Genomic DNA, 16,684 nt, shown 5'->3' on the forward strand with positions numbered 1-16,684 from the left:
GCTGCGATTCATGGGGTGGCAAAGAGTCAGACACGACTGAGTGACTGATCTGATCTGATCTGATTACTGATTACATACAGTCAGTGTGCACAGGAGAAGATATTAAGATGAGTAAAGCCATGATGTTGTGACTCACAAACATAGAAAACAACCTTATGGTTCCCAAAAGGGAGGCAGGGGAGGGATAAATTAGGAGTTTGTGATTAACAGATACACACTACTATATATAAAATAGATAAACAACAAGGACCCACTGAATAGCACAGAGAACTCTACTCAATATCCTGTAATAAACCATAATAGAAAAGAATTGGAAAAAGAATATATATATGTATGTATAACTGAGGAGAGGAGACAACCTACTTTGGATAGGTGAAAACATCTGACTTCATTATGTCTTCTAGTTCTGCCATGCCTAGGCATTTGCACACTGCCAATATTATTATTATAATCCATTTTTCTTTTAAATTCTCTTTATTGCCATATTCAGGCAATATTCTCCTGTCTCCTGTCTCCTCCTTCCTCTCTCCTGTACACCTGAAACTAACACAACATTGTAAATCAATAATACTACAATAAAATTTTTAAAAAAATGAAGTTTAAATGTTTCAATGTCATAAATCATTACAGTGATAATCATAAATCAGTCAAATGATAATCACATTCTTTCATTGCACTCTTGGTGCATGGTACATTAGCCAAACCCATCTCTATTCCATTTCTGGATTTCTTAAGCTGTGGAAATGGGCTTCTTTTTGGTCATTTGACTATCTGGCTCTCTCATACCCTCTCTAGCCTCCCTGGGTCCATTCTTGAACTTAGTTTTCATTGCTTATTCTCTGCACACTTTGGCGTTACCTCATGGTTTCCTGACTCGTGTGAGAGGAGTCAGCGTCACAAGCAGGCTTTGGCCGAGATATTTTCTCCTCCTTTCCAGCACAGAGCTCTCCAAACAAAGACAGGTTATCACATGTACCCGAGAGCTGCCTGGGAAAAGCAGGAGCTGTAGTTATCAAAGTTGGAACCTGTATGAAATATGCTTTTGTCTCCGTTTTTGTTGCACTCAATCAGGTCAACAAGTGTTGGCCAAGCGTTGAGCGTGGTTTCCTGTGGGATTGTGTAAGGCCTTGCAGGACAATAAACGTTTGGGGGGCACTGAGTAATGTGGCCATTTCTGACTTGGCAGCCGGGAAAATGTGAGACAATTTGCTGCTGCTGGAAGGAGGACAGCTGGGGCTGTGTTCCTGCAAGAGCAGAGCAACCTCACAGCCGTGGCCTTGAGCAGCAGGACCAGCCAAAATGGTGCGTGTAAGCGGCAAGTGGCTACAAAATAGGTTTGCATCTGGGTGTTGTAGACCCTGAAGTTCACAGATGGGGTGGCGGGGGGAGCGCTTTAAGAAAAGTACGGCAAAATTATGAATGTGACGCTGATGGGGCTCTTTGGTAGGACCATGTCGTTCAGGGGCCTGCTACAGGAAATTCACTGGAAATTCCCTCCTAGCTCAGCATCTCGTTCATGGAAACTGTCAGGTTGTGTGCACATCACCATTGGCTTGATCTGGCTTTGTGTCGTTTCCTCTGCTGATTTTCTCCATACCATTCTTTAGCCTTTGCCTTTCCAGGAGTTTGTTTCTTCCTTTAGTTATTTATTTTTTTAATTGAACTATAGTTAATTTACAATGTTGTATTAGTTTCAGGTGTACAGTAAAATGATTCAGATATATATATATATATACACACACACATATATATATGTAGTTTTTCAGATTCTTTTCCTTTATAGGTCCTTCCATGACTGTTCATACTGGCTTCATAACTACTCCTGAAAAGATAAAGAAATGTTAGTCAAGCCTTCTTTTATTTATCTGGGTTTTTTGATGTTGTTTTAGCTAAGAATATTTGTTCTTAGCTTCCTGAAGTCCCCCTAAGTCAGGCGTCTGGGGTATTTTAGATGGAGGTAGAAGATGGGAGGGAGGTGAACCACACAATTGCAGCCAAATTCATAGAATTTTGAAAATTCTCATGGACCGTGATGGTTTCATTGGATTGAAGAGGTTGTACAACTATAATGTAGTCTAGGTCAGTGGTTTTCAAACTCTCTTGTGCACATAAGTCCTCTGGGGATCTTGCTAAAATGCAGATTCTGATGTACTGGGGCTGGGGTGAGATCTAAGAGTGTGAATTTAAAACAAGCTCCCAGAGTATGTTGATGCTACCTGTCCATGGACCACACTTTGAATTAACATCCAAATATTGATCTGTTAGAAATCTGGTGGCACAAATACACAGTCAATCTGATTTTAAGGTAACCAGTCCCAGGACTGAAAGCTTGTAACAGACCCACAGAGCAGGTGCTTGTTGACTAGAGAAGGCATGGGGAATCTTCTTCCCAATACCTCTTATCCCCGGGGGACAGAGGCAGGGGCGCTGGGGGAAGAGGGGCAAGGCTTGAAACGTATGTTGAAGGTCATCTCACTGTCTCCAGTTTTTAAACTTCACTATGATCTCTTGAAAAACTTCACCTATGGAGTGATGAGAGAAGGGGTACAGGTTTCTGGAACAGCTACTAGGGTGCTAGGCAGCATACTGCCATTTTCTCTCGACTCCTAACAATCCTTTGAGGTGGTTATTGTTTTACTCCTTTTACAGATAGGGAAGCTGAGGTTTAGCAGGGTTAAGTAATGTGCCACATTGCATAGAGAGAGGGCAAGGATTTGAACCCACCAAAGCCTGGTGCTTTTGTCCACATCAACCTGTATCCTTAGCAGTGTAACATGTTAAATAAATTCAGCATGAGGTATTAGGATGTGGATTTAGCACTTTTTGCTTTTTTCCTAAGGAAGGTGCCCAGAAAGGTGTCCTGGGCAGAGGGGAGGGAGCAGAAGGAAAGAGGTTGCTGAGAAGAAGGAAGGGTTTAGCAAAGCTCTATGAGGCACTGAAGACGAATTTCACACCTAAAGCAAATATTAGCTCCAACAGGAAAGACACTGGCATTCTCATCTTCTTTGTCTAAAAATAGCTTCACAAACTGTGTAGTTTTCAAAAATTCGTTTTGGAGCAACCAAAGTATGGTGTTTCAAAATGCTGGATTCAAGTGTCACTATTAAAGGATTTCTGTCCACGTCATGCCAAGATCAGTTGTAACTTTCTCTTGCCTGCAAAATGTCACATAAATGGGGACCTGGCAGCTTCTGTGGGGTGTTTCCCAGGTGGCACAGTGGTTAAGATACGTAGTTTCTGTGGAGCCAGTATTCGTCTCAGGCCAGGGTCTTAAGAGTTATATTTTTCAATCACTTTACATGATTCTGAGTTAAGCTTTCTGTTCCCGTTTAACTTACCATCATATTTTTTTTTTCAGTTATTTAGCAGGAAGATAAGCAGGCCTGGCCTTGGGCAAATAGTGGGAGATCAAGTTTGTCACAGGTCTAGCCATTTTGGGTCCCAGTCTGCACTTGGAGCGTCTTCCCTTTCCTTCCCGCTCTCCCTCCTCCACTGCTTTCCCATGCTAGGTATTATTTTAATATCCTGACACCTATCAAAATCCTTAGGTAAATGACATGCAAAGTAAAAGAGGATAACTAAATCAAATAAATGGGTAAGGAACTGCTACCCTCACCTCTCAATTCTAAAAACTAAAGCCTTAAAGGCTCCATCCTGAGCCAGTCAGGAAATATACACATTGGTTTCAGGAACTATCTGATGGCCCCTTTTAACTGGACATACCTTTCTCCCTTCCTTTCCTGCTTCCTGCTCTGCTTCTGCACCACTTAGAATTTATTCCAACTTCTGTGGTTGTATGTTCTTACCTATTTTCAAAACGTGGGCTAGAGTTTTGCTGTTTAACAGTGCTTTGGAGGTTCCTGCTGAAAGATTACTTAACGGGTCACATCTTTCTGATATTTCCAATAAAAGGTCCTTTGTGTGGGTCTGGCAAGACTGAAATTGATGCCGAGTCCTACCATACTGAAGCTTAAGCAAGGCTATCATATGTTTAGCTGAACATACAGATGTTTTAGTGTATTTATTGCCATGAAGGGGTGGGCAGTGTCCCAGACATGACAACAGTGATCTGGCTCCCTGGGCTGTGTCTCTCAGGTCACACTGCTGCGATTCTGGCTGAGTCACCTAAGCTGTTGGGGCTCAGTGTTGCTTCTGAAAAATGACTTCCAGGGTTTCTACCACCTTTGATACCCTGTAGCTACCTCCCTACATTTAGGTTAGAGTGTTCTCTGATTAGGATGATTACACAGCTGGCATGTTCTTCTCTACCATCAGTGTTATGCTCAAGAATATGGGCTGTGCATATACACAGAAAACAAACTTCTGGCTACCAAAGGGGGAAAGGGGAGGGGAGGGATACATTAGGGGTTTGGGATTAACAGATCACACTAATATATATGAAATAGAGAACCAACAAGGACCTACTGTATAGCACAGGGAACTCTACTCAGTACTGTGTAATAACCTCTAAGGGAAAAGAATCTGAAAACAATATGCACATGTGTGTTTTATATATTTATATATATATATATATATATATATATATATATATATCTGGTTAATTCAGCATGCACCTTTTATGCATTAAAGGTTACACATGGTTGCTGACTTCCTTACAGAAAATACTGATTTCTTCTAGCTATTCTTTTCTGCCTCCCTTGCACTTTAATCTTCCTAGTTTCATGTGTTTATGGAAATAGGCAGCCTGAACTATTTGGTAAGCAAATTGATGCATCTATTCTATGTAGGTACTGATATACGAGTATCCCGCCAAATCCCACCAGCTTCTCTATGGAAATAGATCTCTGGTTTCTAGCTTTAGGATCGAATTTTATTCTGTTTAGTTTCTTTTTCAATTCAGTTCAGTCACTCAGTCGTGTCCGACTCTTTGCGACCCCATGAATCGCAGCACGCCAGGCCTCCCTGTCTATCACCAACTCCTGGAGTTCACTGAGACTCACGTCCATCGAGTCAGTGATGCCATCCAGCCATCTCATCCTCTGTCGTCCCCTTTTCCTCCTGCCCCCAATCCCTCCCAGCATTGGAGTCTTTTCCAATGAGTCAACTCTTCGCATGAGGTGGCCAAAGTACTGGAGTTTCAGCTTTAGCATCATTCCTTCCAAAGAAATCCCAGGGCTGATCTCCTTCAGAATGGACTGGTTGGATCTCCTTGCAGTCCAAGGGACTCTCAAGAGTCTTCTCCAACACCACAGTTCAAAAGCATCAATTCTTCGGCGCTTAGCTTTCTTCACAGTCCAATTCTCACATCCATACATGACCACAGGAAAAACCATAGCCTTGACTAGACAGACCTTTGTTGGCAAAGTAATGCCTGCTTTTCAATATGCTATCTAGGTTGGTCATAACTTTTCTTCCAAGGAGTAAGTGTCTTTTAATTTCATGGCTGCAGTCACCATCTGTAGTGATTTTGGAGCCCCCAAAAATAAAGTCTGACACTGTTTCCACTGTTTCCCCATCTATTTCCCATGAAATGATGGGACCAGATGCCATGATCTTAGTTTTCTAAATGTTGAGTTTTAAGCCAACTTTTTCACTCTCTTCTTTCACTTTCATCAAGAGGCTTTTGAGTTCCTCTTCACTTTCTGCCATAAAGGTGGCGTCATCTGCATATCTAAGGTTATTGATATTTCTCCCGGCAATCTTGATTTCAGCTTGTGCTTCTTCCAGTCCAGCATTTCTCATGATGTACTCTGCATATAAGTTAAATAAGCAGGGTGACAATATACAGCCTTGACATACTCCTTTTCCTATTTGGAACCAGTCTGTTGTTCCATGTCCAGTTCTAACTGTTGCTTCCTGACCTGCATACAAATTTCTCAAGAGGCAGGTCAGGTGGTCTGGTATTCCCATCACTTTCAGAATTTTAGTTTCTTTTTAAACCTTCCCAAATGAATTTTCCTTAAATGTGGGTAGGCAGACCTGAGTTTGCTAGTCGCTGGAGAGGTAGCTGAGTCAACAGTGGTCCCAGAGCCCTGTTGACTTATTGTATTGTGCTAATACAAGATGGGAGACGTTCTATTTCTAAAAATTAGTCCTCACCATAGATATGCCTCCAATTTAGAATCTATGCTAATCTCAGAAAAGAGGGAAGTACAAGGAAGGGACAGAAGAAAACAGAAGGAGAAAGGCTTGTTCAAACTTGATCAGGAATCAGGTTTTGTCTCAGAAGAAAGTGATCAGGAGGTAAAAAAAAAAAAGGTGTGAGTCATCCAAACAGGGTTCTTTAAGTTTGTTAAGATGCTCGGAGTCCATCTTAAGGGAGTGGAACTTTGAAGGACATCAAAAGCAGGTGGCTCCGGGTGTTTATGACATGAGAACCATGGATTACAGACACATATGTACAGCATGTGAACTCATTTTTGTGAAAAGAAACAACTGCCTATGTAATTTGAAAAGAAATCTAGAGGTACATTCACCAAAATGTTAAGTTTCCTTTTGCTTGTCTGTGCTTCTTGGTTTTGCTGAATAAATGCATATCCATATGATTTTAAAAATGAAAGCCAAAAAATTCACAAGGGTTACGATTTGGAATAAACATTTTTGTTAAAATTTGACAAATTATATTCCATCAGATGCAACAATGTGTATAAATTCTTGGAGTTGTATTAGAAAATGTTCTGGAGGACTTGGTACCTTCCTTTCTAGTCAATGTCCTTCTTCCCTTCAATATACAGAAGAGACTTTGTGAATTTCATTTGTCAGTGGTTTCTGTGGTTCATCATACTAATTCTTTAGATAAAATTCCCCAAGAAAGAATCTTTCATGTGATGAATGTGCAAATTCTATAAACAGAAAAGCATGTGTATCACACGTAGTACCAGGAAGGACTGTGCACTACCTTGGGCATTGGAATTTGCATTTTTAAAACAGTGCTTTTTTTTTTTTTTTTGAGTTTGTGGGATGTTATTTCCCTAATCAGGAATCGAACTCTGGTCCCCAGCAGTGAGAACATGGAATGTTAACTACTACACCACGAGGGAATTCCCTAAAACAGTGCTCTAAATTTTACACATTGATTCAGCATCTGAAATAAATGTTGCAACATTAACTTTATATTCAACTAACCACAACATCTATTTAACTACCACTCTGCTTTGAGGAAGAATGTTTCAGGTGTGGATATAAAAGATCTTTGACAGGAGTTTTCACAGTGTTCTCTTTCAGCTTTGTTAATTTTTTTCATGGAGAAATTTAAAAGGCAAAAGTTCCCTACACCTCTGACCAGTATGATATGGCTCCTCCAAAGCAGACTTTAACAAAAAGTAGACCCTTCATAGTTTCAGTAAGTCTTCAAGTGAATTCTCTTCCAGCCATAGGCTATTGGTGTAGAAAATAATCTTATCTGAACAGGCGTGTGTATAGACTTTATCATGGAGGCAAAGGTGAAAGAAAGATGTGATCCCTGCCTTCCCAGATCCGGCTGGGTTTACTGCACCCCAATCTCTGCCTCATTTTTGAGTCCAAGGCAAACAAACCAGTGACCATGGAGAATAGCACTCAAAGGAATTATACTTTTCTTCCAGATAAAACAATATTCAAAGTAAAGAGTTACAAAGACTTTACTATATTTAATGGATAAGATTACTACTTCTGCCTAAGAGAAAAGCAATACCCTTGGAGAACGCTAGAGGGATTCATAAATAATCGCCTGATCCATGTATGATAAACGATAAAAGCTGAGTTGCTTGATTCCCATTTTTAGAGTGGCGTGGCCTATGTCAGGAGGGAAGTCGTCTGGGCCTGAGATAGTTTATTCTATGTCAAGCTGAGTTTCTCAGTCTCCCTTTCTTCAACTCCCCTACCCCAGCGGGCCAGCATACTCCAGGGCCGTGCCCGTTAGTGATTGGATGGGTTCACTTGGCATCTGCCTCCATCCAGACAGAGCAATGTCTGTGTGGCTGCTTCCTGATCAAGTGATGAATTGGATGCAAATACCTTCTTTTTAATGCATGATCCTGGCATAGCCAGAAGGAATATGAGTGGGGTGCCTCAGAGCAGAGACTTTTTGCCTAGAGCTTGAGAGTTAAAGACATAGAAGCACACTTCTTCGGCTCTATCAAAATTAAGGTGAGTAAAGTTAATTACCTTCAGATTATCAGTAAACAAAAAAGATAGTAATGATTGGGCGTCTGACGGCTAAGAACCATGTGATTTCACAAAGCAAAGAAGAACATAAGGAAGTTGTTCTCTTGTGACTGACTACTTAGCATTCCTTTTCATTACCAGACCTGGTATCAGACAGAGGGTTGAAGCAACAGGAGAAATCAGAAAATGCATTCATTTTCCAGAAATAGCTTAACTTTTAATGTTTTATGCAATTCTGGAAGAAAAAGCGAGAGTATTTTAGTTTATGAAGCACCGACTCTTTCAGTTCTTTTACATCTCTCTTGATTAACTTTTGAAAAAGTTTAACACTTAGAAATAGTGAAAATTATACCCATGTCCTTTATGCTAAAGATTGATCATGTTCAGGGGTTGTGGTGTCATTTAGCAACAATATCAGAGTCTCACAGTAGTTTGGATAATTTGGTCCAATAATTGACCCCATTAGTGGAGGGAAATTTCAGTTGATCAGTTACCTCAAACGTGGTGAACTGTCAGGAGTTGAAATTTTTAAAAGTTGGATGATATTCAATTCAATTCAACAAATGTCCATAGAATACTTAAGGAAAAAAGGAGAATTTTGATGTGGTGATCTGGAGGGTAGTGTGAAGATGGTGAATGTATGATCCAAAGTGGGGGATGAGCACACATAAAAATGATATTAAAAAATCAACATATTTATATAAGTCATAGCCAAGGCAGTAGGGAAAAAGTGCAGGTATGTATGCATTTAAGAGCATGCTTTGTTCCATTTTCCTCTGTAGTTCTACTTTTTTTAAAATTAAGAGGGCAGCAGAGGTTGAGACAGATAGCATCACCGACTCAGAGGACACGAATCTGAGCAAACTCTGGAAGATAATGAAAGGACAGGGAAGCTTGGTGTGCTGGAGTCCATGGGGTCACAAAGAGTCAGACATGACTTAGCGACTGAACAACAATACTATCCCTTAACGAGAAATAGTTGAATAAAAATTATGAAAGCTAAAAGAGAACCTAGCCAGATGCTGCTAACACGCATTTTAATCACTTTCTTTTATTTAGGACGACGATATGGACACAAAATCCATTCTAGAAGAACTTCTTCTCAAAAGGTCACAGCAAAAGAAGAAAATGTCACCCAATAATTACAAGGAGCGGCTTTTTGTTTTAACCAAAACAAATCTCTCCTACTATGAATATGACAAAATGGTAAGACTCTTATTTGTTCCATTGTTTTTATACTACTTATTTTTAAGTCTCCACTGCTGCTACTGCTACTGCTAAGTCACTTCAGTCGTGTCCGACTCTGTGCGACCCCATAGACGGCAGCCCACCAGGCTCCACTGTCCCTGGGATTCTCCAGGCAAGAATAGTGGAGTGGGTTGCCATTTCCTTCTCCAATGCAGGAAAGTGAAAAATGAAAGTGAAGTCGCTCAGTCGTGTCTGACTCTTAGCGACCCCATGGACTGCCCCACCAGGCTCCTCCATCCATGGAATTTTCCAGGCAAGAGTACTGGAGTGGGGTGCCATTGCCTTAGTGCTTAATATAAGGAAACAGAATTCTCAGCTTACACAGTAAAAACCAACTTGTACTCTCTTATCCCATTGTCTTTTCTTAACCAAGTTATAATTAATTCAAGATACCAGTGTTAGTCACTCAGTGTCTGACTCTTTGTGACCCCATGGACTGTAGCCCGCCAGCCTCCTCCGTCCATGGAATTTTCCAGTCAAGAGTACTGGAGTGTGTAGCCTGGTGTGCTGGAGTCCATGGGGTCGCAAAGAGTTGGACATGACTTAGTGACTGAACAACCAGGGGATCTTTCCCACCCAGGGATCGAACCCAGGTCTCCTGCATTGCAGGCAGATTCTTTACCATCTGAGCCACCAGTGAAGCCCATAATTCAAGATAAAGGATTTTTCAAACATTGGTTAACTTTACTAAGGAAAAGTGTAACTTTAGAAGACTGATTCTCAACTGAGGGTGATTTTGCCCCCTAAAGGACACTCAGCAATGGCTGGGACCATTTTTGGTTGGTTGTCATCACTGAAGGTGGAAGACAGTTTGCTATTGGCGTCTCATGGGTGGAAATAAGAGTATTTATATGCAGCTGAGAAATCTATCATGGTAGAAATACTGAAATACTGTCATAAAATTGAAAAATGAAAATGCGTTGTGGAGTTAAACCTTGATGTTACTGAGTAGATTAACCATATGGTAGGAGATTTGAAATGTGTTTCAAGATTATCAAATAACTTGCTTTGGGGGAATTTAATTAAGTTTATGTCCACACTCGAAAAATATATTATGTTGTCATTGAATTTTTACTATTATGGAATAATTGGAATGATTTTCACATGCTCATGTCATCTCACAATCTCTCTCTCCTAAGCATAACCTTAACTTTATGCATTTCTTTGTGTACCACTGTATATCACATGAGGCATCTTATATTTTCCTTTTAATTCAGAAAAGAGGCAGCAGAAAAGGATCGATTGAGATTAAGAAAATCAGATGTGTGGAGAAAGTTAATCTTGAGGAGCAGACCCCTGTGGAGAGACAGTACCCATTTCAGGTAAGGGGAAAGGTAACATCCATTGGATGGATAGCTGTTCTTTTAGTATTTTCTACTACGAACTCAGTATTGGGGCGATAAATAAAGACATTGCAAAATGGTTCATTAAGATGATGGCATGTGCTTATATTTATGTAACCATAGACAGCATTCTCAACCTCTCTCTCTGAATTTGTAACATCCCCAGATGGGAGTTGTGCAGTTTACTAAGTGTGTAAGCCTCAGTGGTCTGACTTGCCTTGGGGTCTGATGATCTCTTTTATCCAAAATTGCAGAGCATTTCCATTACACTGCAAGGTACTAGGCACAATGTCAGGAATAAAATGCCATCCCTGTCCCCAAGGCATTTACAGAGCGTTAAGATGAAAACGTCAGCGTACCCATGGTGTCCCAGAAAGCAGAAGCTGCACTCCTCACTCTAAGAAGTCAGGGAGACTTCCTGTTGGAGGTGACACTTGGGTTGGGAAAAACAATGGGGTTTAGCTCGGCAAAAACAGGAGGGCAGCAAAGCCAAAGAAATAGCAGATGTCAAGGCACTGGTAGGTGGAACAGTATGGCATATTTAGAGAGACCCAGATGGTGCTTAGAATTAAGCAGCCCAGTGAAAGAGTGACAGAAGAGTCTGGAAAGGTGGGCTGGGCCATATCATGAATGGCATTGCACGGCATGCTAAGGAGTTAGAATTTTACCCTCAAGTATTTCAAACACTGGCTTGCTGTGAAGACTGTGCCTACAGTACAGGTGGAAATGGCCTGATCTAACAGCTTCCCTACTTTTATTATATTAGGAATATTTATCTATCTGCTCTAAAGACAGACGGACTGTCCTTCCAATGGTCAGATTACCCTGTACTAGTATGAGGGAACAGTGGCCAAAAATGAAATAAAATAAAATAATCCAGTCAGTGAACAACCCATACTTACAACTTAAAAAAAAAAAAAAGAACATTACTCAGTTGGGAGAAACCAAGGGAGTATGTGCTCATGGCAGAAGCTTTGAAATGAATATCAGCATGGCATGGAATACTCAAAAGTACACTGGCTTTGATGCCCCACAAATATTCTCAACCTCTGAGTTTGTTTCCTCATTTACAGTGGGCATAATCTCATATTTTTGTAGAGTTGAAAGGGAATAAAAATGTTAAACTGTCTAGAAAAGAGCATAAATGCAATGCATTGTTTACCCACAAAAGCTGAATAAACTAGAGAAGGATCTGGGGAAGACATTAGAATGTTCACACATCTCACCAAACGTCTTAAAAAATAGAAAACTGTTTATCCTGGGGACTCCCAACATGGGACATGACCGTAGGGAGTCACATTTTAACCCAGCATAAGCATGAGCTATATAACGATCAGAATGAAAGGATATTGACCAGGATGGTATAATAAAAGGAAAGGACATCCCATCCCTGAAGATATTTTCCAGAATAGAGCAGATAAACACTTTGCAGTAGGCTACAAAGAGAGTCATGCACTGGGTTGGTGGATGGACCAGAACACTCCTAAGACATCTGTAATGTCTAAGGTCTTATACTTTTATAATTCTCCATGGCTCGGGGATTCCTGCTGAGACCTCCATATTTGCTGCTAGATGCATCGTTGCTGTGGTTTTCTGAAGTATAAACATATCTGGGATAAAATATATTGAAGGGTAGAGGATAAAAATAACTAAATTTTAAAAATCTAATTCAGAGCTAATGTATATCATGTAATAAAACTCAATGTTTCTTTTGAATAACAAAAATTTTGTAGTTGCACCAGAGTGAACTATAACACAGTTACATCGAAACACACCAAATATTTTCCTTTCCAGATTGTCTATAAAGATGGGCTTCTCTATGTGTATGCATCAAATGAAGAGAGCCGAAGTCAGTGGCTGAAAGCATTACAAAAAGGTACTTTTTAAAAAGTCATTAAAGGGAGTTGCTGACTGAGTTCTTTGAGACTTGGTGGAGAAAGTTGTGGCAATAAAAGGGCCTACCACCAAGACAGAATCTGTTGATTTTCCTACCAGCCTCAGAGAACGTGCTGCACTCACCCTCGTTTTGCATTCTCTTTTGTTACCTAGAGGAAGCCTGGGGATCTGATTCCCTTTCCTGCCTGGTAGCACAGAGCTGGTGTTGTGCGTTGTGCCATCCAGCAGCTGGGAGGAAATCAGGCCACCTGCTCTCCACCCACTGTGCTTGCCTTTATCAGAGCAAAGTTTAGGTCCTCATGGGGCTCTGGCAGCTCCCGTAGCTACTGTACTTTCGACGTTTATAGAAATTTATGTCTTAACACTTACAAAGTATTTATCGTTTGCCAGCTACTAGGTTGAATAGCTGTAAAACACTCTCTTAGGTAATCCTCTTGACAACTCTATGGCAAGGAGTAATATTATTCTCTGTTTTCTAGATAAGTGAAGTTAAACAGACATGGCCGACATCAAATACCTAATTACAAAGAACGTATAACTCAATTACCCAAATCCAACTTTTTAAGAGTACAGTATAAATGCCAGGCAAAACTGGGAATTTGATGAAACATTTATTTAGTGATTCTTAGGCTGCCCTGGTAACATCCTTTGGCAGAAGAGAGAAAATTAATAGTAACTTGGCACTATGATGTTTCTCCGTACGATATTTTTATTTTAAAGGTGGGTAAAGGTGTAAGAACAATACGTAACTCAAACGAATGGCTCTACTGGTAGAATTTAAGATATTAAGCTCCCAGATGGGGATAATTTTATTTAAGTTTTAGATTCAGGTTCTTTTTTACTACACCTCAAATTACAACACTTAGACATCCACCTACTCTGCTGCTGCTGCCGCTAAGTCGCTTCAGTCGTGTCCGACTCTGTGCGACCCCATAGACGGCAGCCCACCAGGCTCCCCCATCCCTGGGATTCTCCAGGCAAGAACACTGGAGTGGGTTGCCATTTCCTTCTCCAATGCAGGAAAGTGAAAAGGGAAAGTGAAGTTGCTCAGTCATGTCTGACTCTTCATGACCCCATGGACTGCCAGGAGCCTACCAAGAGCCTACTAGGAGCCTACCTGGTAGGCTCCTAACCCCATGGAGCCTACCAGGCTCCTCTGCCCATGGGATTTTCCAGGCAAGAGTACTGGAGTGGGGTGCTGTTGCCTTCTCTGCCTGGGCAGCTCATGTGAAGGCAAATGGAACATAAAAGGAGAAGAGAGAGAAGAAGTAACTCTCGTAGCCTCTAAACTGAGAGAGAGCCCCTATCGCTAGGGCTGCCCTGTGCACAGTAAGCCCTTTGTACCAGTTAGTGATGCTTTGGGACACAGGTAAAAAGACACCACACAGCTGCTCAAATACATGTTTGTTCCTCTTCCAAATCCAGAAGTAAACAAGCCCAGGGCTGGTGCAGCAGCTCAATGGAGTCAGCAGGAACACTGGCTCCTTCTAGAGCTCTGCTTTGCTACCCTTAGGGACTTCCAGAAAGGCTCTGAGCTTTCCCAGAAACCTTTCTCTGCAAACTCTTGCTTGTGTCTCATTGGCCAAAACTGTGTCTCATGGCCATCTCTGTGTGAGAAGGAGGCTGGAAGACAGCATCTGGCTTTTCCAGCCTCCGTGATGGATTATAGCAAGAGAGAAGGTGGGTGAGATCAGCTGTCAGTGTGGCCAACCAATCTGCTACAGGAAAACAAAACGGTTCCCTCACTCAAATCCTTTCTCCTATGAAGTTTCCCTGATCTAGAATGACACCACCCCCCTACCCGTGTCCCAACGTTTTTGTGTCTATTATTTGGCTCAGGTATTATAAACTGAGGTGGACATCAGAGACACGAAATTTCCCAGATGGTAACCTACATTGGGTTTGGGCTGATTCAAGAGTGTCGGCTACCATGGCTTTGACTTCAGCTGACCAGATGTGAATAAAGTGTTCCTTTCTTCTCAAAAATTAAAACTGAAGGGAGTTTGGCAGGGAAGTGGGCATGTGAGCATTGTAATATAGTAGATCGAGCTTGGGTCTGAGTCTCAAATGTGCTAGATAATGAACTCGATCAGGCGACACCACCTCTCTGTGCCTCAGCTTACCTGACTCTGTAAGAGCCATGGTAGCAACAGCAGCTCCCCTCCAGTTTGCTGAGTAGGTTAAATGAAATGGTGCAAGTGAGGGAAAATATGTAAATGTGAAGTCCTATACACATATTAATATATGAGTTTCTCTTAGTGTCATTATTAGATGGTAGGAGTATTGCAGTGTGGACTTCTGGACTTGATTGGAAAACAATTAGTTACCCCCGAAGCTAAATTCATGTAATAGGAAGTAATAACAACCCTGGTACACAGAGACCAGGACCTTACAGAGCAGAAAGGCATGTAATGTACCCAAGGAATTGCAATGACCATTAGGGACTAAGGTCAAGAACTAGTGTTTTGTAATCCTAACTTCTTTTGCTTTTTGTGACTTCTGTAATAATTTCCCTTTAATTCCCATTAATATTTGGTAAAGCTTTTTAATGCCAAATTTTTTAGCTAAGTTGAGTTGAATTACACTAAAGAAATGATATCATTAAAGCCCACTGTTCACTGAGCACCTCCTCTGAGCCACACATTATGCTGGATGCTTTACATAGATTGGCTCATCTCCTCCCAATGACCCAGCAAAGTAGATATTATTATTCCCAGACACTTCCTGGAGTCAGGGTTGTAAAGAAGGAACATTGTTCTCCTGGTATCAAAATACGGAATCCTCAAGATGAATATGAAATCAAGAAGGAAGGAGTTTAAGTCACACCTAGACCAGCCCTCCCTACCTGGAGACTCTTCTTGAACTGTTCTCTACTAAGACCTTGTAGGTTTCTCTGCTGCATTTTGAGAGACGTGAATTTGTTGCAGACACAGTATTATACTCAAATATTGGAACTTCATTTTTTTGCATTCAACATTGCCCTATTCCCACATTTTTTTAAAATACACACATACTCCTAGAAAAGTAATCCCATATTCCTTAGTATTATATTCCCATCTAATCCTTTGTGGAAACAGGTCAAAAGTCACAAAAGACAAAGAAGGGACAAGGAACTGTTCCAGATCAAGAAAAACTAGATAACTAAATGCCATGTATGATTCTAGATTGGATCCTTGATCAGAAAAAAATGAATGATTACAAAGGGTATTATTGGAAAAACTGGAAAATTTTTAAATACAAAATGTATATTAAGTACTAGTATGGTATCAATGTTAAATTTCTTGAATCGATCATTGTATTATGGTTATATAAGGGAATGTACTTGTTAACAGAAGTTACATGCTAAAGTATTAATGGGCGACATTATTTAGGTCATGATATCTGCAACTTACTCTCAAATGGTTAAGCAAAATAATGATAAAATTTTAATAATATGTATGTAAAAAAAGAGACTAAGAAGAAACAAATGTGACAAACAGTTAAAAATAGGTGAATCTGTATGAAGTGTCGGAGAAGGCAATGGCACCCCACTCCAGTACTTTTGCCTAGAAAATCCCACGGATGGAGGAGCCTGGTAGGCTGCAGTTCATGGGGTCGAGAAGAGTCGGACATGACTGAGCGACTTCACTTTCACTTTTCACTTTCATGCACTGGGGAAGGAATGGCGACCCACTCCAGTGTTCTTGCCTGGAGAATCCCAGAGACGGGGAAGCCTAGTGGGCTGCCGTTGATGGGGTCGCACAGAGTCGGACACGACTGAAGTGACTTAGCAGCAGCAGCAGTATGAAGTGTATATAGACATTTCCTTCACTATTCTAGCAACTTTTCTGTACACTTGAAATGTTTCAAAATAAAAAGTAGAAGGGAGAGTATATGTTTATTGGAAATTTCTTTTCTTCTTGTTAAGATCTAGTCCTACTCTAAAATCCTAACACCAAGCTGATGTGTATATGTATTTTCTAGTAGGTATTTTTTTTTAAGACTGATGTAAGTTATTGTGTGTTCTCTATAAACATGGTTAGACTTTTCTCTTTGGCTTTTCAACTTCTGAGTGAAAGAATTACATCCTTTAGGAACCATTTGCTCTTAGG

At 40.8% G+C, this 16,684-nt stretch overlaps 1 protein-coding gene across 3 annotated transcripts in view; it reads left to right on the forward strand.

Moving 5' to 3' along the window:
- Window positions 1–1,174: 1,174 nt before the first annotated feature.
- Window positions 1,175–16,684, forward strand: part of BMX (BMX non-receptor tyrosine kinase) — a 46,235-nt gene continuing 30,725 nt past the window's right edge. For 2 of the 3 annotated variants that reach the window (XM_070365798.1, XM_070365799.1), the window contains exons 1-4: window positions 1,175–1,302; window positions 9,166–9,312; window positions 10,572–10,676; window positions 12,492–12,573. In XM_070365798.1, the coding sequence (XP_070221899.1) occupies window positions 1,300–1,302; window positions 9,166–9,312; window positions 10,572–10,676; window positions 12,492–12,573 (337 nt within the window). In that variant the 5' untranslated portion in view covers window positions 1,175–1,299. Of the gene's footprint in view, window positions 1,303–7,816; window positions 8,089–9,165; window positions 9,313–10,571; window positions 10,677–12,491; window positions 12,574–16,684 lie in introns of those variants that run through there. The other variant, XM_005903112.3, reaches the window with a different exon arrangement.

This window comes from Bos mutus, chromosome X (assembly GCF_027580195.1).
Source record: "Bos mutus isolate GX-2022 chromosome X, NWIPB_WYAK_1.1, whole genome shotgun sequence".
In the NCBI taxonomy this organism is placed as follows: Eukaryota; Metazoa; Chordata; class Mammalia; order Artiodactyla; family Bovidae; genus Bos; species Bos mutus.